This window comes from Physcomitrium patens, chromosome 23 (genome assembly GCF_059467195.1).
Source record: "Physcomitrium patens ecotype Gransden chromosome 23, ASM5946719v1, whole genome shotgun sequence".
Taxonomy (NCBI): Eukaryota; Viridiplantae; Streptophyta; class Bryopsida; order Funariales; family Funariaceae; genus Physcomitrium; species Physcomitrium patens.
Window position 1 is genome coordinate 12081246 of NC_143432.1, and position 27725 is coordinate 12108970.

The 27725-nt window shown below is 37.8% G+C and overlaps 2 protein-coding genes and 1 pseudogene across 5 annotated transcripts; 2 read left to right on the forward strand and 1 right to left on the reverse strand.

The window, feature by feature from the left end:
- The first annotated feature begins 380 nt into the window (after window positions 1-380).
- LOC112275843 (ATP-dependent DNA helicase Q-like SIM) lies at window positions 381-9300 on the forward strand (annotated as a pseudogene). Its single transcript, XR_016500301.1, has 18 exons — window positions 381-684; window positions 962-2444; window positions 3183-3402; window positions 3758-4004; window positions 4313-4532; window positions 4631-4741; window positions 4995-5187; window positions 5488-5911; window positions 6135-6318; window positions 6425-6481; window positions 6657-6737; window positions 6923-6986; window positions 7326-7425; window positions 7587-7670; window positions 7860-7947; window positions 8167-8313; window positions 8440-8514; window positions 8742-9300. The product of XR_016500301.1 is annotated as an ATP-dependent DNA helicase Q-like SIM (transcript).
- A 1142-nt stretch (window positions 9301-10442) lies between these two features.
- On the forward strand, window positions 10443-10862 carry LOC112275844 (aureusidin synthase-like). Its single transcript, XM_024506523.1, has one exon. The coding sequence runs from the start codon at window positions 10443-10445 to the stop codon at window positions 10860-10862; it is 420 nt and encodes a 139-aa protein (XP_024362291.1).
- A 13973-nt stretch (window positions 10863-24835) lies between these two features.
- Window positions 24836-27368, reverse strand: LOC112275712 (uncharacterized). 3 transcript variants are annotated; one of them, XM_073530479.2, is made up of 2 exons: window positions 26722-27368; window positions 24836-26547 (listed from the first exon to the last, which is right to left on the reverse strand). In XM_073530479.2, exon 2 carries the CDS (start codon window positions 26473-26475, stop codon window positions 26038-26040), a length of 438 nt encoding a protein of 145 aa, XP_073386580.1. In that variant the 5' UTR covers window positions 26476-26547; window positions 26722-27368; the 3' UTR covers window positions 24836-26037. The 3 variants fall into 3 exon arrangements, with proteins under 3 accessions (XP_073386580.1, XP_073386582.1, XP_073386581.1); XM_073530481.2 differs by having other exon boundaries at window positions 24836-26477; window positions 26722-27083; XM_073530480.2 differs by having other exon boundaries at window positions 24836-26536; window positions 26722-27080.
- Window positions 27369-27725: the final 357 nt, after the last annotated feature.

Genomic DNA, 27725 nt, shown 5'->3' on the forward strand with positions numbered 1-27725 from the left:
ATTATATTAATTTTTGAAACTAATTTTAATACAACTAATATCATCAAAATATAAACTTATGTAATAATCCATTAGCAACTAATTACATTAAATATCATACATAGATCTTGGAAGGGGAAAATTTTTTTTTTTCCTCCAATTCAATATTAAAAAATGCTAATATTTCACACCCAAAACTTTGAACATTTTAATAACACGCTTAATATTGGGCAAAGATTCTTTCGGTACGGGTCTCATTAAACACGGTTCGAATCGTTATGGCGGCCGTCCGCTTCCTGTTGGAATGTTTGGGGCTGAAATGGATGAATAATTCCAATGAATCGTTCATCCGTCCAGTATGGTTTCTGGAGTGAAGAATCACAAGTAACAAGAGTTGCTCCACAATGCTGTTCTTTCGCTTCGCAGCGCCTTTTCCTCTACAAGGTTTCAAACTGCTTTGTATTTTCAAGGGCAATTTCGTGCTTTGAAGCGTGAGCCATTCCACGACTCTTCCGCTTCTTTCACAGGAACTTGTGGAATTCGTCGCTGTTTTCGATCCACTAGCTTGAAAAAAATTCTTTGTCTTTTCGCATAGTTATTGGAATCTATTCGGTGGAACCCGGGAAAGCAGAGACTGGTTTGCTCGGAGAGACATGGCGCCCGTATTAGACGCTTTGCAGAGGGAATGCACGCGTGGAACCTGTGGTTAGTGCTTAGAAGCAGCAATTTAGTTCTTTTGCGAAATATTTGTTTGTGGTTGTTGAGTCTAAATTTGTGGACGAGTATAGTCCGTCTTCGTAGGAACTGGGAGTTTATTTCACTGAGTTTTTTTTGAAAGTTGCTGACCTGAGATTTTAGCCTTCCCTGAATTGCACAGCCTCATTCTGCATTAACGCATGTTGATTCTTTATCATGGCCTTTTTCTTTTTTTTTTTCTTTTTTTTTTTTTTTTTTTTTTTTTTCTAATCTACAGTATTTGCAGATGTCTTGGAGTTTGAAAGACCCTTTGATGGCTTTATCAATTTTAACAGAAGTTTTCTTCAAGGCGTACATGGAAAATGTGCTTGATATATGACTCGACAGCGAATGAATGAGAGCCTGTCTGTGTTCTAGAGTTTTCAATTAATTGCCAGTTTAGGTCATAATGCTGTACAAATAGTCTTTGTTTTGAAAAGGGTGAAAGTTTGCACAATATGGCCTTTTAGCGACAGTTCGGATAGGTAGAACTATCAGAGAGCTAAGGCTTCCATTCTTGATTCTTGTAGACGAAATATCAATCTCGGGGTTACTGCTCCTACTTTCGGTCTCACTCTTCTGGCATTGAAATAGTTCCTGTGTTAGCCGCTGTTTCTATTACAGTGCGACTTGTACGTCATGCCGTTTCTATTGCCGTCTTCGAGTTCCAAACAAAAATACACGGCCCCTGTTCAATAAAATCTGATGCAACTGAGCACGTCCTGATGACATTTCCATGTAATCTGGTTGGATTTGGATCTATGATTGAGCTGTGATCTCACGCTCCGTTCCTCTGCAATCATAAGTCCTACATGTTGTCCGACGTTTGCGTTGTTCACATGAATTTGTAGATGGGAAAACGAGCTCTTAGTGTCTGTCCCGATGTGGATGGATCAGAAACCATTAAAAAACAACTATACTCTTTGCCAATTGACCGACAAGCCTGCGATGCAAGACGTCGATTTCATCACTGGATGATTGAGTGCATCATACCTGTAAATGTTGTAGTAGTTGGAGAACATTTGTAGCCTCTATCTGAATTGTGGCTGCACGCCTCATACAGGAAGATGTAGTTTCGCAGCTATTCCTAACGGGATTTGAGCTTCATTTGGCGAAAAAAGAAATAAGAAATCCAAAGCTGCACTCGACGGTGTAGTAGATTTTTATAACTTACTGAAGTTTCAAACAGCTACGTGGAAAGTTCTCTGTGAGATCGTCACAGTTTCAAATTATTTGGAGGTAAACAGCTAAGTTCAGTAAACTCTAACGACGGCTTTTTCAATCTGTGTTACTTAAAAGCGAAGGTGAAATATGAATGTAGGGAAGATGCTTTCATGTATAAACGTATGAATAGAGCCTATGGAGACTTTCTCGATCACGTACGAGACAGATCCCATGGATACATCAGTAGAAGTTTCTGGCGAAGCAACAGAACAAACGGGAGGAGAGGGAGTTATTCTTAATGGAGGGCTTTGGGTACAAGAAGGTGCATGGAGAGGCTTCAGTGATGAAGCTCTACCTCCTAAAATAAGTGATACTGCTGGGGAAGATCTCACCACTCGTATCGTTGTTCCAGTCATAGCAGAGAAAACCTTGGTCATCGGGCATCCATTCGACGTGCGGCGTAAAGAGACACTCTCTGTAAAAAGTGAAGCAAGCCCATCGGACATGTACAGCGCAGAGAACTTCTCAGGAGCAGCAGATATTTCACGAGAAGAGATGTTGAACAGGCAAGAGAAACTTCTAATTACAGCTGTTCAAACTCCACATAGGATATAGTCACTTACAGATGAGTTAACGGGAAGCAGTCACCGTGCGCAGAATTTTTTTTGTAACGGACTTGTGGTCGATGCCCTGCAGAAGTACCCTAATACTTTTAATAGCTGGTAGCACTTTAGAGTGTTGCTGAGAAAACCTGTCAATCTGTTCTTAGTCATCCCAGATCTATATGTAAATAAGATGCCCTAAAGTGGTGGCGGTGGACATGCCAGCTGATTCTGAGATCATCAGACCTGAAAGTCCCTCAACTGATGGTGAAGAAATATCTGTTCATTCCACCGCCACCCGGATATTTGGCATTGAGAATCTATGATATGTTGGTGTTTGTGGGAATGTGAAACTTAACGATCTGTGGTTGTCACTTCTGATGGCATCTGTTGGCTTACATTGTATTTATTTTTGGTGTTTTGGACACTTCACTGACTGGTCGTCTAATTAAACTTTCTGGAAACTCTTCCGCTCCATTAAGTGGCGCCTGGCAACTTGTGAAATTAAAATACTTGGAATTTCAAAAGAGAAGTCAGCATACACATGGATCGGCTATTTTGACCTATTCTGTTCAAATTGCAATGAAAATCTTAGTCCTCTTTCTGAGATAGCAAGCTGAGAGATACACTCACTGCTAAATTTTCACCAATTTTGATTTCATGGTTTACACAGACGATACCTCCGTGAATCATATTTTGCAGGTGTCAGATAGCTATGGACATGGAAAAAATACTTGTGAATGCAGGACCAGGAGTGGATGTGAAACCTTTAATAGAGTATAGACATGCTGTTGGTCTTGGTTGTAAACGAAACCCAGCAGCTGATGCAGGGTCCATGAGATTTAGAACTGATTTTATGGAAACTGGAGATGCGAAACCACGAGGTTTGGGACGACTAAAAATCAATCGCGATGAAGTTCAGGTGCTCTATTGCATAATCATTTTCACGATTGTAGAAATTCCTTGACTTCCTTATTTATAGGATCATTATGATTAGACTAAGTTCAATATTCGTGTTGGTTGATGGATTTTCGTGTGCTGCTGTGAATTACCGATTTGGAATCTCCTTCAGCCTCTTGCTTCTGAGAGACAGTTTTACGGATATCACGATGATAAGACTCATGGCATCCATACTTTCTCGGTCTTGAATCTGTCAATGCTTTAAGTGCATGGCAATCCGTCTGTGTTACGGTGCTTGACTCTTCACCAATTGAACTTGGCGTTTTTATGCTATCCCTTATTGAAATTACAAGACTCAGATTGTTAAGTGTTCGCAGGAAACCCGTGTTCAGAAAAAGATAAAACAAGGAATGTCTTGCGTACATGAAGAAGGCCCTTCGAAAATATTCATACTTAGTAATTTAAAAGGTGGTGCTCTTCCTAAGCTTATAGAATGGGAGAAAGCAGCGATCACAGCTTTGCAAAAGTATTTTGGCCACCAGCAGTTAAAAAGTTTTCAAAGAGAAGCGGTTGAAGCATGGGCAGAAAATCGTGACTGTTTTGTTCTTGCTGCCACGGGCTCTGGTGAGGCATTGGGATTCCAATTGGTCAGCTTTGTTGATTTGGTGCATTTGTTTTTTCGCAAGAAAAGTTACTCTGAATGTGACTCTGCAACCTAACACCCAAAAGCAACATCCCGTACTTCTGAATTGTTTTTCAAGGTGTTCTTAGATTTCACTTGACCTTACAACAAACTTGGTCTGCTCCTACCAAACATCCGAATTCTTTAGTGCTGTACTGTTTCGAATTATCAGGCATCTCTATTTTCAAGCATATTGGCATTTAGTTTCATCTGATCTTTCATCTGATCTTTCAGATGTAATGGATTGTAGGCAAGTCCCTATGTTTTCAGCTCCCAGCGTTGATGACTGGAAAGGTAGTTGTAGTGGTTTCCCCACTTATCAGCCTTATGCACGATCAATGCTTACAGTTAGCGCGGCAGGGGGTGTCTGCTTGTTTTCTTGGTTCTGGCCAAGTTGATAAGACAATCGAACTCAAAGCCATGGCTGGGATTTATAACATTGTCTACGTCTGCCCGGAAACACTTCCTAGGTAACTGTTCCATCAGGTCCTTCAATTGATGTGATCAGTAAAACCGAATTTCCATTCTTAGATTTATATACGCAGCTCCTAAGGAGATGAGTGGGCAGGCTGGAGAACTATTTTCAGGGCCTTGCTCGAGGCAAGGGAATAGCTCTGTTTGCAGTGGACGAAGCACATTGCATTTCAAAGTGGGGACATGATTTTCGTCCAACCTACAGGTATTCTCTCTGTGTAATGTTATTATTACAGCATGAATAATATGCTGTTAGCTATTAAATATTGGTTAGAAAATTCAGAAAAAGAAACCTGAGTGTGCAACACTGTTTTGAGGTGTGCATGCACGTTGGACTGGTTATTGAAAAACTTTCCAAGTTTTTAGTTAGAGGTTGGACCTTTTCGTCCAAATCGGATTAGCAGATGTGAAAGATGTTGACATAATGGATGCCAATCAAAAAATTCTGTTGATTGTAGGCAGTTATCTATGCTGAGGGATAAATTTAAAGTTGGTGTCATTCCGGGATTGAAGCATCAGATACCCATCATGGCGTTGACTGCCACCGCAACTCCTCGTGTGCGGAAGGATATCCTGACATCCTTGGGGATTGCTGCCGGAAATCCAAGAATTGTGCTCACCACATTTTTCAGGCCAAATCTTTACTTTTCTGTGAGTGAAGTAGGCTCTATTATTTATTCATTGTGTCTGCTGATGCTTTCATCTTCAACTGGAGAATTTCATTCATAATTTCGTATACCCTCCTCAATGTTTTTAGTGTTGAAGAGTTAGTGGTGAACACACCAAGGCACGGAATTTCCTGTACTCGTTGGAAACATGTTATTCGTGAGACTTCAAAAACCTTAATACTGAGCTGCTAATTCAAGCCTACCTGATTCTGTCTTGGAATTAGCTGTGCACACATTTTCTAGTAGTCGTATAAGTTTTAAATTCCGCTCTCCTGTTGTCCAGGTGCACCACAGTAAAACGACAATGGAAACATCGTATGAACATGATTTTTCATCTCTTATCAAGACTTACACTGAGGACGTAAACAAATTCCAAACAACAGCCTCAGCATTAGAAGAAAATCTTTTACAAGAGCGTAACAGAATTAGTTCCAAAGAGGATAATCACAATCTGAGAATGGGTCTCTCTCAACTTGTGAACAGCACATATAGTGTTGCATGGCCTGATAATAAAAAACAGGTCCCTGGAAAAAAATTGAATCAAGATGAGGATTTAATCATCTTATCTGACGAGAATGAGGAAGAGGAGGACTCCTCAAGTGCGGAAGGTGATGATTTGAAGGACACTGACTGTGACGGTGCTGAGCTGACTGGCGAAGTTTTGGAGGATGAAGATGAGGACGAGAGGTTTGGTGGTGATTGCTTTGGTAAGATCCAGTCTTTTTGATTGGTGCTTCCTCAATATTATTAAGAATAGGCTTTTGTCGATTCATGGTTTTAGCACCCTCTGTTCATGAGTAGATAGTTCAGGGCTCATGAGTACATTCAAATCTTTGTAAAGTGAGAATATTGTACTTAAATAGCAATGATACATGTATCCATTGAAATTTGCGGACAAGTTCGTGAATTACTGTTAAACTTGGCTTGTAGTTGAGTGTGGAGAATTTAGCGGCCTCGGTGCTGCGAGTGAAAAATCAGTTGGTCGACTTAATAGTATAGCGATGGAAATGAAGGGAGGTCCCACCATTATATACACGCCTACAAGAAAGGAAACTGAGGCTATTGCAAAGTTTCTATGCGGACATGGTGCAAAGCCGCTGCTTATCATGCTAAGGTGATATTGCCAGCACTAGGAAGCTTTATTTATAAATGTTTCCGGGTGAAATGTGTGTTATCCTCTGAAAGCTTGAACCTATGGGTTACCAAATGAATTTGTGCAGTTGCCCAGAGCTCATTTGAGACAAGTGCACGAGGGCTTTCACGGAGGCACTTTGCAGGTCTTTCCGTCTTTACCTTTTTGTAAAATTTAGATGATGCAGTCATGTCCATTTCCTTGACTGATCGAAAATAAAAAAGTGCTGGTGAGCTCTCCTGTTGGCGTATTTGATGGCTACTGATACTCTGAATGTTTTTTTAGCTTTTGTTCTTAGCATGATCTCCATGTTCTGGTAGGTTGTTGTTGCCACTATTGCTTTTGGAATGGGAATAGACAAGCCAAATGTAAGGCGCGTGATCCACTATGGTTGGCCTCAGGTTAGTAAGAACAATTCCTGTTCTTCTGCAATGAAGGCTTGGAGTCAGATGTTGTCTATGACATGTTTTCTCAAGCTTTGAAACTTTATATTCATACCCCACCCCTATACATTCATAATTCCTGTATCAGCTGTTTGGTTAACACCGAACAGAAATTTTCTTAATTATAAATGTAATTGGAGCAGAGTTTGGAGGCGTACTACCAGGAGGCAGGTCGAGCTGGTAGAGATGGTTCTCGTTCGAATTGTGGTACGTTGCCCGCAGCTTGAAATTAAGCAACACACTGATGTCCTCAAATTCCAATGAATTGCTTTCCTCGTGTTTTGAACATCCTGCTTGTAAGCCATGTATCTCATACCACAACTAAATTCAAGTAGGCCTGTTCTCACCTGCAGTTTGCAGGATTTGTCGTCTTGGTTTAAAAGTAGTTTTTTATCTTTTTTTACCAATGATGTTGACATGCAAGTGAATTTCCTAATCGAATTTGTCACCACAGTTAGGAAAGTATCTGATGATTCTTTAAGTGCATCGGAATGAAGTCCTATGCGATATAATTTCTGATGGGCATTATTTTCTGTGGTTTCGCAGAACTATTTGTTGATATGACTGTTCTGCCTTCATTGCTGCCTAGCCGCCGAGATTCTCTTCAAACGAAGCACTCTCTTGAAATGCTATTTCAATGCTTCAGGCACTAAACTTTACTTACCTTCTCCATTGTCCACGTCCTCCCTGTAGATACTATTGTTTCTCAATAGCAGTGATAGCAGGATTGTACCAGTACGCTTCCTAAATTCTTGTATTGGGTTTTGTGATAAATGTACTTTTCATTGACTCAAGTCTGGAATGCAGGTACGGTATCAAACAAGATTGCTGCAGAGTTCATATGATCCTTCAATACTTTGGCGAAGTTCTTCAGGGTGGTCTGTGTAACATGTAATTATGTCTTCTTTGAATGACCCTCATAAAAGTGACTACTCTTCACATTTTTTTGCATTTGAGTTCTCTATGCTTCTTGGTTTTCTTCTTGCGTTCGTCAACTATTGAACATAATCCGTTATAACTTTTTTAAAAGTTTGTCAATGCAGTATCGCACTAATTTCCAGCGCTACGGTTTTTCCCCAGGTGCGATGTATGCCTGGAGGGTCCACCACCTGCTCAAAATTTAGCTAGAGAAGCTGTGTTGCTGCTGGCAGCGATTTGTAACTCTAAGGTGAATCATCACACAGTTGCCTGTATAATGTTGTCATTTGCTAGTCATGCACTGGATATATAATTTTCTTTCAAAGATCAGGTGCTGTTCAAAATCTTATGCGGAGCTATAACATAATGTCCATCGCAGCCTGGAACCGACTGTAGTTTGAATTACTAATTTGTAAGTTTGACCAATGTTCTGAATATTGCCATATGATGTTGATTTGCGAACATGTAGAAGGAAGCTGTTGCCTCAGGAGCTGGTGTACAACCAAAAGAGAGAATACTGAGAGGAAAAGGGAGAGCAGGATGTACAAGTAAGACTTCATCGGAGGGGCACAATGGACCAGCTATAGGAGATGTTGTAGAACAATTGGAGAAACAGGCGAGGGCCATACAAATTCCTTATATCCTGTCACAAAGACAAAGCTTGCCATTTTGAGGTTACTTATCACCTCAGCATCATATTTTTTTTTATCATAAACATGGTAGGAACGTGGTCATGGTGCAGGAGCTACACAAGGACAGATTATGGTGGAGGGGTTTCGTTCGCATCCTTGCTGATCGTGGTTACATCCGGAATACAGTGAGTATCTCTCCTCTTCAAAACTCGCTCACACGAATGTTGATCTCTTTTGATTCTACATGACTTGGCAGTGGGCAAAGCTTCAATGTCGATCACTAAGATGCTGAAAGACTGTTTGGATCTGCTAAGTGTTCTTCACTTTCATCGAACACTACTTCTTCAAACAGTTCCTTTGCCTGGCTGTCATACTATCAGTTTTGTCTAATATCTTCGCAACACTTGTACAGACATCAACAGTCACAAATAAGCTGGCTATGACTACCATCAGATACCCTCGGCTCACCTCCAAAGGACTTCGTTTCCTACGAACGCACGTCAATGCAGAAGCGTCACAAGATGCAAAACCTCTCATGATTCACTTGGAAGGTGATATGATTCAAGCTTTGAGAATATCAAAGAACAACAAGGAACAGGACATCAGAAGAAGCAAGGGAATAGAGAAGGGGGTGGGGTGACCCGAAGATCTGGAGACAGCGTCTCAGCAACGGTGGCAAGGGTCGTGCTCGTATGGAGAAGCAAGCTTCTTTTGAGACAGCCTTCAGCTGATACCAAATATGCTTTGGGCCAACTTGCTAATAAGCTGAGCCTCACAAGAGCAATGCGGGACATCCATTTGATGATATACTCGTGATCCTGCAACGATTTCGAGGAACATACTCTATCACCGTCGGTAATACTATTCGATTAGCTCTCAAGGTATTGAGAACATTATTGTTATGTTCATATTCCTCTGCACTTTACCTGATAGTTATGAATCCACAAGAGATTGGTAGTATTGACAGGCAAGATGTCGTGTCAAAGGTGGGGAATGCATTTATACATTTTGAATGTGTACCTGATAACATTCGAACAAGCTTGCAATTTTTTGTTTTCTGTTTTTTCGTTAACAGACAATTGACAAGGTCAAGGAATTCACCTAAAAACTAGTAATAAAATCTCTCATCAAATCTTGTAGGGAGGTGCTACTTGGGTTGATTGTTCATCTCAAAAAACCTTTCGCCTAGCGTGTGCACTTTGACTCTACTTGAACAAGGATAAGTTGTGAAACCACCAAACATTTTGTTCAGTTCAACATATTCTTCTTCGATCAAGCACATAAAACTCTCTTTTCTTCAACCCAATTGATGCGAAGCAACTCAGCAATCTCCTCCAACGTTACTCAGGCATGCCTAACTCTTCTAATTAAGCGCCTCGTCTCCAGGCCTCAAAAGCCGATAGAATGTATTATTTTATTATTTTATCCTTTTATTCTTTTATTTAGAAAAATGTTAAAATAACCCATACTTTTGTTAAATTGACCCATTTGTTTAAATTATGAGTGCACTCTTTGTCTCCAACCCACATCCCCGTTCCCATGTTCCCAACTCTCATCCCCGTTCTCAAGTGTTTGTTATCTACCTGATTGCCCCTACTGAAGGAAAACCCTTCCCAGCATCCAATTTGAAGCTCAGTTATGCTTTCAATTCTACGGAGGGATGCTGCACCGTGCCTGCGCCCCCTGAACCCATCGAAAATTTCGATTTCAAACCCAAGCTGCCGATGCGAGTCTGCCATGCTGCACACTTGGTGGACAAAGCCTACATCGTTAAGTACCAGAAAGCGGTGGAGCTAATGCAAGCACTACCTCAGACAGATGGAAGGTCATTCATAGCTCAGTACAGTCTCCACTGCGCGTACTGGAGCTGGGATAACCAGAACAGCAAGCAAAACCCCCTCCCTAACATCTTCCCCAAAGTCTACAAGGACAATAACACCTACTTCGCAAATCCCATCAACAAGACATCGCCATTGTTTGACCCTCTGCGCAACGCATGTGCTACTCAATCCTTTCCCCTCCGCTTGGTCAAATTCTAAGACGTGGTCGGAATTCCATGCATCCCAAAGAACCCCGAAGCGGTTCGCTTTGAAAACGCCCACTTGCTCTGGACATGGTTTTTGTCCGGCGGCCCAACACCTTGACATTCCACAGGGCACCCTACAAGTTCGGAGACTATGGCGGGGTTGGCATGGGCACCCTAGAAGCGAGGCCACACAGGCTCGTCCATATCTGGACCAACGTGATCAAGACATCCACCAACAAGGACTCTGCCTCCAACCCCTTCTACTCCCACCACGCCAACGTGGATCGTCTATGGGAGACGTGGAAGACGCTCCTCGGCAAATACCGCAAGGACATCTCAAATCCCGACTACTTTAACACGGAATTCACGTTCTCCGACGAGGACGGCGAACAAGTGTCTGTCAGCGTGAAACAAACACTGGATCTCGACTTATTGTGGTACAAGTACACGAATTCGTTGGCCGACTGGGTGGAGAATGGAGCGGTTTCGAAAGCTGCCAGTCCTTAGTGGAAACACTAACTTAAATTAATAAAGTAAATGGGATAAATTAGGTGATGCAACATAACATCGGGATCATCAGACGGACTGGCCTGATCGCTGGATTGCTGGGCAAGGCTGTTCGAACCATTCTCAACCACCCCCACCAAGTGTGGATCATGCGGTTCCTTTGTTTCCTGCACGTCACGATTAATCGCTTCCATCTTGTTCTTCAACTTCAAGCTGCCCCGATTTAAATCCACCACCCCAACTGCCCGGTGCATATGCCTATCATACGATCTCTCTTCAATTTTAAGTCCAAAGCTAAGTTGTCAACACCCTCCCCAGCTCGCACTCTTCCTTGATGGGCTAATCATGTGTTGGTAGCTTGCAGAATAAGCTAATAATGTGGCATACATATAAAAAACTTTCTTTACAAGTTAAGATACATGTCTTGCAAAGTCAACATGTTTTGGAGGTCTTGTAGGACATCACCACGTAATTCTTAATTAAGAATATATGTAGAGGCAAGAGTGAAGCCTTCTTCACTCTTGCCAATGCCTTTTTAATCTTTAGTTTTCTTTCAAGACTTTCTAGTCTTCTTGTTTTTGGCAATAGCTATTCTAGTTAAATATTATATCATCTTTGAGTGACTTTCTAGTTCTTTTCAGTAACACAAGAGTGTATTGAAGATTTATTTCTTCAAGATTCATGTCTTTAATAAATTTGATAAGAGTGCCAACTTACTATTTTATCTTATTTTAGAAGTAAGTAAATTATCCCACTTTTATTATTGTGATTTGAAGATTGCGGACTATCCATCTTTAAACAAATAATCTTATTTTTTAACATTAATTTTTTCTTAAAAAGAGTGGATTATCTCTCTTTATAGAAATTTTTATTTGATATTAGAGGTTACAGATTACCCTCTTTTAATTTAACTTTTTGAATTTGTTTGAGTTGTCTATGGAAGAAAAGATTATGGATACTACTTTCAACAAAAGTGAGAATAAATTTGATCTAATATATAGGCATTTTGAATATAATGTCATGCCTTTTGAATTCACAAATGCACTAATTACTTTTCAACATTTAATGAATGATATCTTTTGTGAGTTTCTTGATTATTTTTTCATGTGTTATTTGGACGACATCTAAATATACTCTAAAAATATAAAAAAACATGAAGTTTATGTTCGTCATGTATTATAAAAACTTAGAGCTGTAGTATTATATGCCAAGTTAGAAAAGTATATTCTATACTACTTAAGTTGACTTCCTAGGATACAATATTTTCAACAAAAGATTAATGATGGATTTGAAGAAGGTCTAGATTATCTTGGATTAGAAGATTTCAAGAACAATAAAAGATGTGTAATACTTTTTGAGCTTTGCCAATTACTATTGAATCTTCATCAAGATTTTTTCTCAAGTTATAGCTCTACTTACATGTTTGACTTATAAAGACAGATTTGAGTGAAATAAAGAATTTGAATTTAAAAAAAGAGTTTATTTCTGCACCAAACTTATATTGTGTTGATTTTTTCAAGGATTTTTTTTTTTATGGAAATAAATGCATTAGACTTTGACTTGAGTATAGTATTGTCATAAATAGAAGTAGATGACAAACTCCATTTCATAGTTTTTTATTCTAGAAATTTTTTAGTAACCAAGATTAATTATGAAATCCATAACAAAGAGCTTCTTATAATTGTGGATTCATTTCAAGAATAGTGTCATTATCTAGAAGGCACCTTAAGTGCAATGATCATATATATAGATCATAAGAACCTCAAATACTTCATATTGGTACGTATTTTGAATTATCACCAAGCTCGTTAGAGCATGTCTTTATTATGATTTGATTTCAAGATTACTTATCAATTTAAAAAATAATAAGGTTTATTCAATGTCTTTTCCAAAAATTCTTATCTTGCACTAAAAGAAGGAGATGCATCTTTTAATGAATAAAAAAAAAATCTCTTAAAGTGAAAGTATTTTCACCTTTGAGCAATAAAATCAACATTGATTGTTGATTCAACTTTTATCAAGCAAATTCAAACAAGTATGTTCTTTAATCATCTTGTCTATAATATCAAGAATAATTCTTCTAAATCTCATGATACTTCCAAGTATGAGTTCAAGAACAACCTACTTTATTTTAAGGGACAATTATACATTCCAAAAGGTAGAGCATAATTAAATATTCTTCAAACTTATTATGACTTTCTAATAGTTGGACATTTTGGATATAATAAGCTTTTGGAACTAATATTGAGATATTTTTGGTGGCATCAAATGTGGAAGGAAGTTAAAGACTTTTTATAATCATGTAATATTTTTTCAAGTTCCAAAACTCTTTACCATCAATCTTATAGACTTCTTCAGCCATTATCTATTCTAAAACAACTATAGGCTTTTGTTTCTATGGATTTTATCACAGATCTTCTAATCTTAGATTTGTATGATTTATATTCATGGTAATAGATCATTTTATCAAGATGGTATATTTTGTACCATGTACAAAATCTATTATAGGTTAAAAAATGATTAAGCTTTTTCTTAAAAATATCTATCACTATTATGGATTATTTAAAGATATTATATTAGATAGGAGGATTCAATTTATATTAAGATTTTGAAAAAATATTTTTATGATTTTAAAGATAGATATAAGTCTTTTTTTGACTTTTCATCTTTAAATTGATAGATAATCAAAACAAGTAAATCAAGTTTTGGAGTAATATTTGAAGTATACCATCAACTATCATTAAGATGATTGGACAATTCTTTTACTATTGGCAGATTTTGCATACAATAATTCAATACATTCATCTACTAAATAAATACCTTTTTTTCCAATTATGATTATTATAATTATCATTTTACTTATTCTACAAATTTCTTTCAAAATAAACATGTAAAAGGAGATTCGAACTCAAGGAAAGACTGAGCGCATGAGTTCTACTTGTTAGGGTTATACAATTAATCATATTTCGAACCACTAAAAATACCAAGGAATACTACAATATTTTCCACTTTCTAATAGCACTCTGCTATGACTGATAATAACAACGTATAAACCTTCACTATCCTAAAAGACAGTACATAATCATTCCATAATCCAAATACTGGAATCCTTCACTATTAACTGTTCTTGTCAACACACTTCTTCACAAAATTCCTGACTCTACAAACTCCTCCTAATGAATTACTTTCAATTTCCAATACTCAATGTATTATAATCCTTCTATTCATATCCATTCCTCACAAATATTTTCAATTATTTTCTTTTAATTCACCATTCTATAATTCAACATTCAATAAATCAAATTCTTCCTTTGACATTCCAAAACATTACTTCACATTTTTGAACAACAATCCATAATTCTTCTTTTATAAAGAAAATAAAATCTAAGAAATAAATAAAAAAAAAGGTAGCACCAAGCTTACCTCAGTTCATGACTATCACAATCTGACCCTTAAACTAACTTCTGCAACTCATATATATTTTTTCCTAATTTTTCAGATTCTAAAAATAATTCTATAATTAATCACTTTTAATAACTAAACTAATCATCTGTCCTCTTGAATTTCCTATTCTATAGACCAGTAGTATATTTTATCAATATCTTTCAAAAATGAATTAATATCTATTCTATACTTATTATCTACGACTTGATACTTTTAAAGGCGTAGTTAAAGTTCAATAATGACAAAAGATTAATGTAGATGCCTATCACAAGGAACAACCACAATTCAATGTGAAGTGATAAGATATGGTTATTTTATCACAATATTAAAACTACTTGTCTTTTTGACAAATTGGACTATCGTAGGTTTGAACTTTTTTTTATTTATGAATAAGTAAATCCTATTGCTTATTGATTATATCTACTAAAGTCTATGAAAATCCACCTTGTATTTCTTATGTCTCTTCTTGAGCCATATAAGATAGTGCATATCTTGAAAAGAAGACAAATGCCACCTCTTTCTATAGAAGTGAATAATAATCAAGAGTTCAAGATAGAAGAAGTCTTAGATTTAAGGTAGTGCCAAAATAGGTTGAAATATCTTATACATTGGCACAAATATAGTATTTATAAATGCACATGGAAGCTAGCAAAGAATCTTCCAAATACAACAAAGAGAGTTGAGGCTTTTCATCAACGACATCCATCAAATTCAAGATGAAGAATAAAAAATCTTTATTATAAAAGCAAAAAGATCTAAAGAAGATAGCATTCTACCTTCTATGTTTGTTTGTAGCTATTGTGTATTTGTAATATTAAAGAGATTGAGAATCAACAACCAATACATTCAACTCAAGAGCTTTTACTTATTAACTTACCGGACGAGATATTGTAATTATCACAATCTTCAAGATGATGTAATCGAGATGAAGATCCTCAAGAATGATACGTTCTTTGTAAAATAGATAGCAACATATAATGTATTTGGTATTACGATCTTAAAAGAGACTCTCAATGTTTGATGATTTTATTAGAAATAGGAATAATTCTTGATGGTGTTTCAAATATTATATTAAAAGGAAGTTATAAAGGCCTCAACAACAATTAAACAATAGGGTGGTCTTTTTGTTCTAGTATGGGATACTATCAATAGTCAAGAGGACCTATCAACCATTGTAAGCCATTGAATTGATTCACTTTTATATTTAGTATAAAAAATATACTTATTAAGCTTAAAACATAAATTTTATGAATTAATATTAGAATTTTAGGAAAAAATAGAAAATAGATTGCTAGTAGCGGACATGAAATCTAATATAGAGTTTAGTAAGAAAAAACTATAAAGACTATATTTTTCTAGTTAGCTAGTAGTAGAAGAATTATAAAAGAAGTAGTTATGGTGTCACAGACCAAAAATACAAACAAGAAATCTAAACAAGAAGTTCAAGAAGAAATGACAAGAACTAGATTATCAGATGAGTACAAGAGCAACGCCAAGAGAATTGAGCTAAAGCTTCAAGAGATGTGTTGTCGAGACTGAAGAACTCTTCAGCCTCAACTCCTATATATACTACTGGCCTATGGTTCTAAGGAAGCACATCAAGAAGCTTCCCAAGAACTATGAAGCTTCTCGAGCAACTACCCAAGAGCTAGGAAGCTTCTCAAGTAACTTCCTAGAATCTACTAGAATATTCTAAGAATCTTCTAGAGCCTTCTAAGGGAATCTTTAGGGAATCTTCAAAGAATCTTTAGGAAATCTTTGAAGAATATTCTAAGAAAATATTCAAGGAAGCTTCTGGAAGTTTCTAGAGACTTCTTTCTAGAAGGTTCTAGAAACTTGTCTCTAGAAAGGTCTAAGGACTATGTCCCTAACATCACCTCCTCCTTTAGCTTCGAGGTCTCCGAGAAGCAATGTTATCGTCAGTCAATACCAACGTAAGAAAATGAAGATCTGTCGCATAACCTCTGTTATAAACTCCAATTGTTGTTCACGAGGCAAGTGATTCAATGGTCTTTGAAGCCAACAGTAGTGGCCCACGCCTTCAACTTCTGACCAAGCATGATCCTCCGTGTCTTCATTGTGAAATTGTCCTACAAACACTCCTTCTGGCTGACCATTGTAGGCAGGCTCGACCTCAAATACAATCACCAGCGATTTGTTGCTCGGAATCCTTCGACGTCGTCGTGGTGCAAGCGGTTCTTCATCTCGCGGTCGTCTTCGTGAGCTAGTTGCTTGAGATGACATGACAAGTGTAGTATCTTGGCTATCCATATTCAAAGGCTAAAACAATAAGAACAAACTTGGGCTACTAACAAAGTTCTACGCTATCTTGAAGAGAATGACTACATCAACTATGGATTTTGGTGGTGCTCTCTCCTCTTTTCTATTTTCTGGATGAGCAAGCTTCAGTAAGAAGCTATCGTCGAACCGGCTTGGGTTTCTCAGGATATCGTTGATGAAACTCCTGTACCTTTTGTGGCACATTCGCGAGATTTTTGGTCGGCTCCCATGTTCGTTCATTAATATCGTAACCGCTCTAATGCACAAAGTATTCTAATTTACCCCATCTTTGCCGTGAATCCAGGACCTTTTCCACCTCGTATTCTTCGTGGTTCTCTATTTCTATGCTAGGTGGTGGACATTGTACTCTTCCAGAAAAAGACGATTCTCGATAAGGCTCCAACAAAGAAACATGAAAGACAGGATGTACCTTCATAGTAGCTGGTAACTCCAGACGATACGCTACAGGATTGATCTGCTTCTGGATAACAAATGGTCCCAATCTCCGATAGTCCAATTTGTCACATGGCCGCTTGGTCTTAATATTTCGTCAAAGCAGCCAAACTTTGTCTCCAATCGTGAATTTAAGTGCCTGATTCAGAAATTTGTCCGCGAACGCCTTGTAAGATTCTTGGGCAGTTTGCAATTGAAGCTTCAATGTAGTTTGAAGCTGCGAAAGCTCCTTCACCAATCCTTCAGCTGCCGAATTGTTAATCGTTGATGAACTCCATAAGTCAAGCTTCGGATGGTATCCATAATTAGAAAAGAATGGCGTTTGTTGAGTTGACGCATGAAGGGTGTTGTTATATGCGAACTTGGCTAGCGATAGATATGCGACCCAATCATCTTGTTGATAGTTGATGGTGCAACGTAAATATTGCTCTAAAACTTGATTCACCCGTTCTGTTTGGCCGTCCGTTTGAGGATGAAATGTCGAAGAAAGCTTCATATCCACCTTCAATATTTCAAAAAGAGATTTCCAAAACTTTGACACAAATTGGGTTCCTCGATCCGATACGATATCATCTGGTAGACCATGATATCGATACACATTATCAAGAAAGAGTCTTGCTGTGTCTTCGCTTGACGATGTCTTCTTGCAAGAGACAAAATGCGCCATCTTTGTAAGCCGGTCTATGACAACAAAAATACTGTCAAATGAATTCGATGGTGGTAGATCCGTAATAAAGTCCATGGAAACCGAAGACCATGGTCGGCGCGGAATAGGCAATGGCTGTAGAAGTCCATAAGGCCGATGTCGAGGGTTTTTGGATCTTGAACAAATGTCACAAGATACAACAAAATCTTTCACATCCTTCCACATTTGAGGCCACCAGAAATCGCGGGAAATAAGTTCCAAGGTCTTATTGAATCCAAAATGTCCCGCAGTTGGAAAGTCATGACGAGATTGAAGAACTCGGAGTCGTGTTGGCCCTTTTGGGATATACAACCGCTCTTCGAAATATATTAGATCTCCTTCCATCTTGAATTTATCATCACTAGCATGTTGCTTAATATCAAGGGCTACAGAATCTTCAATGGTTGCAGCCCGTACCTGGTCGAGGAAGTCAGCATCAATTGGTACAATAGCTGCGTTGAGCCAAAATTTCTCTAGCTTCAACAATGTCGTGCACTGTTGATCAAATGCTGCATCTCTAGCCTTTGGTGCGAGATATGATCTCCTTGATAATGCATCGGACAACCCTTGTTGCTTCCCAAGCCGATAAGTAATAACAAAGTCGAACCTGGATAGCGACATACTCCACCGAGCTTGACGCCGATTCAAAACCCGAGTCGACATAAAATACTCCAAATTCTTGTGATCCGTATATACGGTCATTGGATGTGCAGTTCCTTCGAGAAAGTGGCGCCACTCTTGAAAAGAATCTACTATAGCAAGGAGTTTCTTATCGTGGATCTCATAGTTGATCTCAGAAGCAGAGAATTTTTGAGAATAGAACGCAATTGGATGGAGCTTCTCATCTACGCCCATTTGTGAAAGTACAGCTCCCAAAGCAAAATCCGAAGCATCTGTCTCCAAATAAAAGGCCTTTGTAAAGTCCGGATGTACCAAGATTGGAGATGTAGTAAATACCATCTTCAAATCTTGAAATGCTTTTTCTGCGATAGGTCCCCATTCGAGCTTGTCCTTACACGTTAACCGAGTGAGGGGGGCAACAACTTGATCCGATAGTAGTTAGCAAATCCAAGAAAACATTGTACGTCCCTAACCATCTTCGGAACTTCCTAAGACATGATTGCTTCCACCTTCTTTGGATCCATCTTCAAGCCTTCTATAGTCGCGATGAATCCCAAAAACTCTATCTTAGTTTGGTGAAATAAGCACTTCTCCAATTTGGCATAGAGTCCTCGCTCCCGTAGTTTTTTGAGTACCAGACGAACGTGCTTCTCATGTTCTTCCTCGTTCTTAGAAAATATCAAAATATCATCTAGATAGATGACAACAAAATCGTCTAGATGCTCTCGAAAGATGTCATTCATCATGTGTTGAAAGACCGCTGGAGCATTAGTAAGACCAAATGGCATGACATTGTATTCAAAATGGCCATACCTTGTTCGGAATGCTGTCTTCCATTCATCTCCTTCCTTAATTCGCACAAGGTTGTAAGCTCCCCTTAGGTCAATATTTGTAAAGATCCTTGCACGTCCAAGTTGTTCTAGAAGACCAGAGATCAAAGGCAGTGGGTAGCGATTCTTTTTTGTCACCTTGTTGAGACCTCGATAGTCCACGCACATCCGTAGTGAGCCATCCTTCTTCTTCACAAATAAGATTGGTGCCCCAGCTGGCGACTTCGAATGACGGATGAAGTTCTTGGCTAGATTCTCATCAATGTACTTCCGCAACTTAGTCAACTCCGTCTGCGACAAATTGTAGATTGGTCCAAAAGGTGGTTGTGCTCCTTCTTGCAATTCAATGGCATAGTCATAGGGTCGATGCTCTGACAGCATATCAGCATTCTTCTTTTCAAAGACATCTTTGAATTCTTCATACTGCTTTGGAATAACCAAAGTCGGAGTTGCATCTTCTCGAGTCGGAGTTGCGAAGATGACAAGAGGTGTATTTTGCTTGGCTTCCTTCATGAAAGCCTTTGCACCTATAAACAAGGATTTGTTTCTAGACATTGTCTTGGCAGATTCCACCTTCAAGGAGTTTGTTGGAAATGTCACTTTCCGCAACTTCGAATCTATCAATGGATTATATCTATCAAGCCAAGATAGTCCCAAAATGATAGGACATGAAGGGGTCTTGATAACATTAAACACAATATTGCTCTCATGGTTTTCAAGACGTACCTTCAATGGTTTAGTTTCATGGATAACATTGCCCGAAGACAATGGTCGTCCGTCTATGACTTCTACATGGACAGACTTAAGTTTCTTTACAAGAGAAATATTGTGAAGCTTGGCAAACTCTTCATCTATAAAGCAAGCGGATGCACCCGAGTCTAATAAAGCATCGACTTGTAGTTCTTGAATACCCAGATGTAAAGGTACCATAAAACAATCTGAAGGTTGAGCTGAGAAAAAAGGACCTTGATTAATTTTGGATGTTGAGATGTCCAGCCGCACGGTCCCTATTGTGGCTGGGCGTCCTTGTTTTCCTGCATGCTTGTACTCCTGAGTCTTGTTGTTTGAGGCTTCTGTTTCTTCCGACAATCTACAGCTTTATGGCCCGCTTCTCCGCAATATAAACACAAGTTTTGTTCAAACCGTCGCTTCCTTTCCTCAGCTGTGAGGGATTTGAAACGTACCGCATCAATTTGCATGGGTTCAGGATCTGTGGAGTGATTCTCTGGACCTTTTGAAAATGTAGCAAATGCTCCATCATTTCTCCAGCCTGATCGTCTTTCTTGTCGTAATTCAAAGAGGCAGTTGTCACAAATAATTGCCTGAGATATAAGTTCTTCTAAAGTATCCGCCTTAGGCATGGTGATCAATAAGTTCTTGACATCATCTCTCAGTCCATATCGAAATCGTGTCATGAACGCCTTATCATTCCAATCAAGATCACATGTAAGCTGTTGAAATTCTGCAGCATAGATTGCAGCAGAACGTGATCCTTGTCGCAGATTTTGTATCTTTCTTTCAGCCACTCTTTCTCGATCGCTATCTCCAAATGCAGCAGTAAGTCTCTCTATGAAAGCCTCTAGGTCGTACAATATTGGAGAATCCTTCTCCAATAGTGGAGCAAATCAAGAGCGAGCATTTCTTGATAGAAGAGTACCTATGAAAGCAACCTGGGTAAATCCATTCGGATAACGAGAAGGGTATAGGCGTAGGTAAAGCCGTACTTGTTGCACAAAACCTCGGAAGTTGGCTCTTGTTCCGTCAAACTTGTTTGGCATACTCGCTTTTGGTTCTTTCGTACTAATCCTTGAAGTATCCATAGGGGTCGTATGTGACACATGTCTTGCTTCTCTTAGTCGAATAATCTCTTGTTGTAGGCTATGAATTTCGCGTCTAGCTTCTTTGGTCACCAGATCAATTTGAGGTTCTTTACTTGGATTGCAAAGAAATGCAATCTCTTTTCGTACACTATTCATAAGAGCTTGAAGATATGCAAGAGTTGCCACTCTATTGTCTACTTGTGGAGATGCACTGTCTATGACCTGGTCTACTTCCATATTTAGAGAATAGATGGATTAAAATTTTGAGAGAAGAAGAAATTGCTAAGTCTCTTGGAGAAAATTGTAGCACTACCTGTCACTAAAACCTACTCGGAGAAAAGAAAAAAAAACACTAAACGATTTCAGTTTTAGAGGAGGGTAATCCGCAACCTCTAAAAATGCCTCAATGCTTTCGAGAAGAGGGGTAATCCGCACTCTATCAAGAAGGCAAAGCTCTGAAATCGATGTTAATAGTCTTTTTTACTAGCTATGCTAAACAAAAAGAAGGAATTAATATCAGTCCAAGAGAGGATAATCCGCAACCCTTAGAACGCTCAAGTATCTCCAAGGAAAGGGGTAGTCCACTCTCTGCCTCAAAGAACTAAGCTCTGATATTGTGATTGAGAAAATATCAGTTTAGAGGAAGGTAATCCGCAACCCCTAAAGCGCTAGAATACCTTCAAGAAGAGGGGTAATCCGCTCTCAAACAAGAAGGATTCAGCTCTGATATTAAGATAAAGGTAGTCTCGACAAACTGTCACGGACCAAAAATACAAACAAGAAATCTAAACAAGAAGTTCAAGAAGAAATGACAAGAACTAGATTATCAGATGAGTACAAGAGCAACGCCAAGAGAATTGAGCTAGAGCTTCAAGAGATGCGTTGTCGAGACTGAAGAACTCTTCAGCCTCGACTCCTATATATACTACTGGCCTATGGTTCTAAGGAAGCGCATCAAGAAGCTTCCCAAGAACTATGAAGCTTCTCGAGCAACTACCCAAGAGCTAGGAAGCTTCTCAAGTAACTTCCTAGAATCTACTAGAATATTCTAAGAATCTTCTAGAGCCTTCTAAGGGAATCTTTAGAGAATCTTCAAAGAATCTTTAGAGAATATTTAAAGAATATTCTAAGAGAATATTCAAGGGATCTTCTGGAAGTTTCTAAAGACTTCTTTCTAGAAGGTTCTAGAAACTTGTCTCTAGAAAGGTCTAAGGACTATGTCCCTAACACATATTTGGTTCAAAATAAATTATTTTATTTATCTCTTTCTTTAATGTATACCAAGTTGTGTATTCCTTCTAGATCTATTTAGATATAAATCTTTGTTTTATTCATTTGATTGATAATTCTTGAAATAAAAATTAAAAGATATATATTTTTGATGGTGATCTTATGGAGTCATTGATTATCTACATACATCCGTAGTGATCCATCAATTTTCTTTACATTTAAGATAAGAGTTCATACCAAAGATTTTGAATAGTGTATGAAATTTTTTAACTATACTTTCATCAATACATTCTTTAAATGCAACCAACTTATTCTTTGATAAGCTATAAATTGGTCCAAATGAAAATTGAGCTCCTTCTTAAAGATTAATTGAATAACCATGATGATAATGTTTTAAAAAAATATTTGCATTTTTCTTCTAAAAAACGTCTTGAGAATCTTAATATTAGTTAAGAATGTTGCTTAAAGTCTTTCCTCCATTAGAAATGGATGTTTCATAAATAACAAAAAGTAATCATTCTTTTGTAATATGCATGATAACTCTTGCACTTTATAAAAATTTGATTATATTAAATTTATGACTTTTTATAAAGATCTAGATAAGGTTATGGAAAAAATCAAGGTTATAAGAAATTTAATCTATTTATGAATTATACTTCTCAATAAATCTAAAATAATTAGATTAAAAAGAGATCCATTTATATTAAATATTACTAAGCTATTTTTTCTATTAGTTGTTACATCTAAAAGAACAATATGATAAATAATATCTCTAAAAGACAATAAACGACTATGCATGGCTTTTACATGTACAAGCTTAGATGTTTTAATTAAGAATATTTCTTAATTTTTAACAAAATCTTTGTATATAAAATAAACTAAGGCTTCTAAATCTAATAAAATAAGGATTTTATAATTTTTTATTCCAAATAAAAATCTATTAAAAAGAAGATGAAGGATCATAGGCAAAAATAGGATTTTTATTTGTTTTTATATAAGATATTAGTTGCATAATTCCTATTAAAGTTAAACAAAATTATTTTTCAATATATTATCTTTTTGGCAACCATATTTCTTATTTTGTGATTTCATTGTTTCTTTGGATAATATAGAATAATATGCTAAGTAACCACAATAAAAGAATAATCTTTCTTGAAAATGTTGAGTCTTTTTTTGCTTAGTAAGAAATTTGAAACATACCATGTTAATTTATATAGCTTCTAAACTTAATGAATAAGTTTTTAAAAAATTAAGAATTATTGTCATGATTAGACTTGCTCTTATCTAATCAAATCTTTCTTCCTAGAGGCTTTGAAAAAATTAATTGTTACATGCAATGGCTTAAACAATAAACTATTCTAATAAGGTTTCTTTTATTATTGTCAATAATAAATATTTCATATTATCTTTTAACTTATATCAAAATTTATTCCTAAGAGTTTTGTTATTCCATTCCATATTACAAGCAAAATTTTAGAATTTTGTAACATATATGATAGCTAAATGTAATCCTTATAGTAAAAATAAGAATTTGGTCTCTACTACTATTTTTTTATTATTTTCTTAGTAGATGGTTGTAAACACTTCTAAGAATGAATTTACATCATAGAGAAATTGTAAGTATTTTTCTATCAAATGTACAAATCAAAAGAGACCACTTCTAAATAAAAATGCAACTTTGAATCCAACTAGACTAAATCTACTATAATATTGGAAAAGATATAATCTTAGATAAAGCTAGACTTATTGTAAAAAATTTTGAAATTTTAATCTTGTTCCATCAATTTTCTAAGGCATGCTAATTCTTGCATCCTTCATACTTATAATAGTAAGACTTATTAAATTTAATTATGAGGTTAATCTACTTATATCTTTCAATTACACAACTTCTTGGCATAAACTTTGAATTTAATTGTTGATTTCTTCCATTGGCATGAAAATACTATCTCCATATTTAGTATTAAGAATGTATAAAATTTCCATTCTAAGAGTGTTGATAAGTCCTTAAAGATTTGCAATAGTTGCAAATTTATTCTTTCTTCTATTGAATTTAGTATCTATGATTTTTTTTTCTATTTTTTTTACAAAATACTTTAAAAAATTCATAAGTCAAATTAAAAGAGAATAATTTGTAAGCTCTAATATCAAATAAAAGTTTCTATAAAGACTATACTTTATTCTCTTTAAAGAAAGAATTGATATTAGGAAATAAAAAAAATATACCAATTTAAAAATAGACTATTCACAACTTTAACAAAAAAAAAATTAAAAATAAAAAATTAAAAATGAGATTATTTACATACTTCTAAGATAAAATAAAAATAATAAATTAATATTTTTGTCAAATTGTCAAGGACATAAACTAAAAACAATAAAAATCTCAATATATTCTTGTGTCATTCAAAAAAATAGATATTCTCGCTAAAGTATATTTTAATTTACCATACCTTGAATCAATTCTTCTTTTGTTGTGTACCTTCTTTAATGCACCTTCTTCTCTTTATTTACTTTTTTCATCTTTGTAACTATGCACCTACTATATCATCATGATGCTCATGAAATTCCAAATATCAACCTAATTCCAACATTGTTAAGAAAGTACAAAAATAATTGAAAAAAAGAGGCATTTGTATAATAAAGAAGTTTGGATATAAGATAGAGAGACAAAGAAGCCTTCTCATTGACCAAAATCAAACAAATCACTAACCACTAAGAAAACCATGCAATACTTACATAAAGACCTCCAATTTACTATCTATAAATAGCTTTTCCATGCACAACAAAACAGATTTCTGCTAATGATTTATATATACTCTTTTCTACAAGCTCTCAATCCATGAGAGACTAATAAAACTTCAATGGAAATTTCTTCAGACAATGTTTCTAGCAAAAATCTAGAGAATGATGTGATCCTCAAGACGTGGACCTTGCAGTATCGTTTTGTGGAGGATCGCAGCATTCTCTGGAGTTGGTTATGTTCACAGACATTCACATTATGAGCCGATTCTCTACGAGAAGGGGCTGCGACGACGCTGGCTTCGCAGAAAACTCGACGCAAGTTGTGTCTGGTCAACAGCCTCCTGAGGCCTCATTGTTGACATGCCAAGATGACCAAATGGATACTGCTCACGGAATTCCTGTTCGTTACTCAAGCACACCTGAAATCCAAACCATGAGTTGCGAAAGTATCGATTGCCCGGATTCCAATTCTTCCGCTCCCGATGCGCCTTTCCGGAGTAGAACCCTCACCACACTCAGTTGAGAGGCCAATGCGGCGTCCATTTTCCAACTAGAGGAACTGGTGACAACAGAGGAACTGGCGAAGCCTGAATTACACCAATCCTAGTGCTCGGTACCCCTCAGCCTTGACAAAACTCCGCGCATGCAACCGGTGTGAGAGGCAGAGTCTCATTGTCCTTCCGTATCTCCACACCTGCTGCACAACCACAGATCCCACTGCTCCCTTGATGCTAAAATCTCCAATTCTGACAATTTTGATGTTGCGACAGTCTTTCCACGATCTGTTTAAAACTGGGCCACTTGGACGGCTCTTGGTGCCAGCACGCTTCCACCAGTTCCCTCACTCGTTCGTCTATGAGGCTGTTTGTGCTCGGAAGCGGAGGCCTTGCTCCTTCCATGACTCGTGTACGCAAGTTAGCCGCGCCAGTAATGACCTGTTCATCTTCAAAGGGACCTTTCCCTGTTAGAATTTCGTAGCATGTCATTGCGTAGCTGTACACGTCCACCTCTTTGGTCATTATCTCGGGCCTTAACTGGTTAATCTTGGCCTGCTCTAATAATTCAGGAGCTCTTCAAAATCCGGATCCGTAAATGCCAACCGAGCTTTCGAAGTCTGCAACATCGCAAGTGTAATCGTCTGTGAGTTTGTGCTTACGCACAAGAATGTTGACTGCTTTCAGATCTCTGTGCAAAATGCCATGTTTGTGCAGCGTTTTCATGCCGTAAGCAATATCCAGCTTGATGCAAATGACCTGAGCCATGTCCTTAAATGGTCCATTGCAGCGTCCGCGATACCACCGCTTCTTCGACTTCATGTTATTGTCGATGACTGTCCGTAAGTCACTTGAATACCTCCCCATCACGAATGCGAACTGGCCATTCTTCAAAAGCGCACCGCCGAGCAAATAGCAACAATTCGAGTGGGTTATGAATTCCATGAAGGCTCGGTCGGGTTTCGTGCGGAAAAACCTTCGATCCCGTGACGATGAGAATCCTCCATGAAGAAACATTTCTGTTATGGGTGCTTCCCCCAAGAGCAACGTTCAGGAATGATAAGACAGCCACCTTCGCCTGTGCCATCCCTACCGCGGCAACAGATGCAAACTAAGCAGGCGTTCTGCACTTCGGAAGACAGAACTAGACTCCAGTGGTACTGGGAATACCCTCGACGGCACACGAGGAGATCATCTACGAGTGTGAAGAAGAGTGGAGACCTGAGCCACAAAAACCTACTCAGCAAGGGAAGAGGATCGGACCTTTTACGACGAGGTCCTCTGCGCGACCATGGCTCCAGAACAAGGGTGGTAAAGAGACGGCCAGCGATGTGGGAGAGGATCAGTGAGAGAGGTGCACCAAAGTTGAAAAGATGTTCGGGAGCGCCTTTCTGCGACATGTTCTGAGTCATCGAGAAGAAACCATTCATGCAACTTGACACCTACCGACATCGGACGAGCTCTCGATCAGTGAACAGACACCTTCGACCTCGACACTCATTGTCTCGGTTTCAAAGTTGCGAATGCCAATGTCTAAATGACTTCTCCATCGTTAACTGCGGAGGCCGTGGTCGTGTCCACAACACAGCAGCACCTGCATCGCCATTCCAACAATATTCTTCGACACTACCAAAAACATCAACTCAATAATCTCTGGTTGCAAATCAACAGAGTGGAACGGACAAAGTATCATGGCTCAGAATCTTTCAACCGACGTCACGAAAACAAATTGCAGGCCTATCATAAATGACCAGGTCTTCCAAAAACCCCATGATTCACCAAAACGACAAAATGAAACTTGACTCATCAGCGCCTCTCAACTAAACTGTGCACGCATGATGAACTGGTGAAGACGTGTAATCCGTGGATGTTCTGATACCTTGGGCTTTCTGGAGCACCCAATTCTGCCAAGTTGGAAAGTAGAATGAGGGCCAAGAGGAGAGGCTACAAAGGTTGTTGTAATGTTGATTTTGCTGCATTGCTCTGTAGAATAGGAAGAGAGAGTGATTCCCTCTGATCAGCATTCTTCCATTTCCAGCACTCATCCCACCTGACCTGACTACGGAAGCCTTGGATACATTAAAAAGCAATAGAACGTGATAAAATTTGCACTTATCAATAGGCTGAAAATAAATCTAAAAATAAGTGGATATGATTGATTGAAAAAAGTAGTTATTTTATTGGATGCAATAATTAATCTTATAAGAATTGCTGCATGATGTGTGGGTTTACATCAGCAACTGAGCACTACACGTGATGTCATGCAA

What these genes read in the sequence shown, in the direction of transcription:
- LOC112275844 (XM_024506523.1), top strand. Translation starts at nt 10,443, where the DNA reads ATGGTTTTTGTCCGGCGGCCCAACACCTTGACATTCCACAGGGCACCC.
- LOC112275712 (XM_073530479.2), bottom strand. Translation starts at nt 26,475, where the DNA reads ATGTTTCTTCATGGAGGATTCTCATCGTCACGGGATCGAAGGTTTTTC.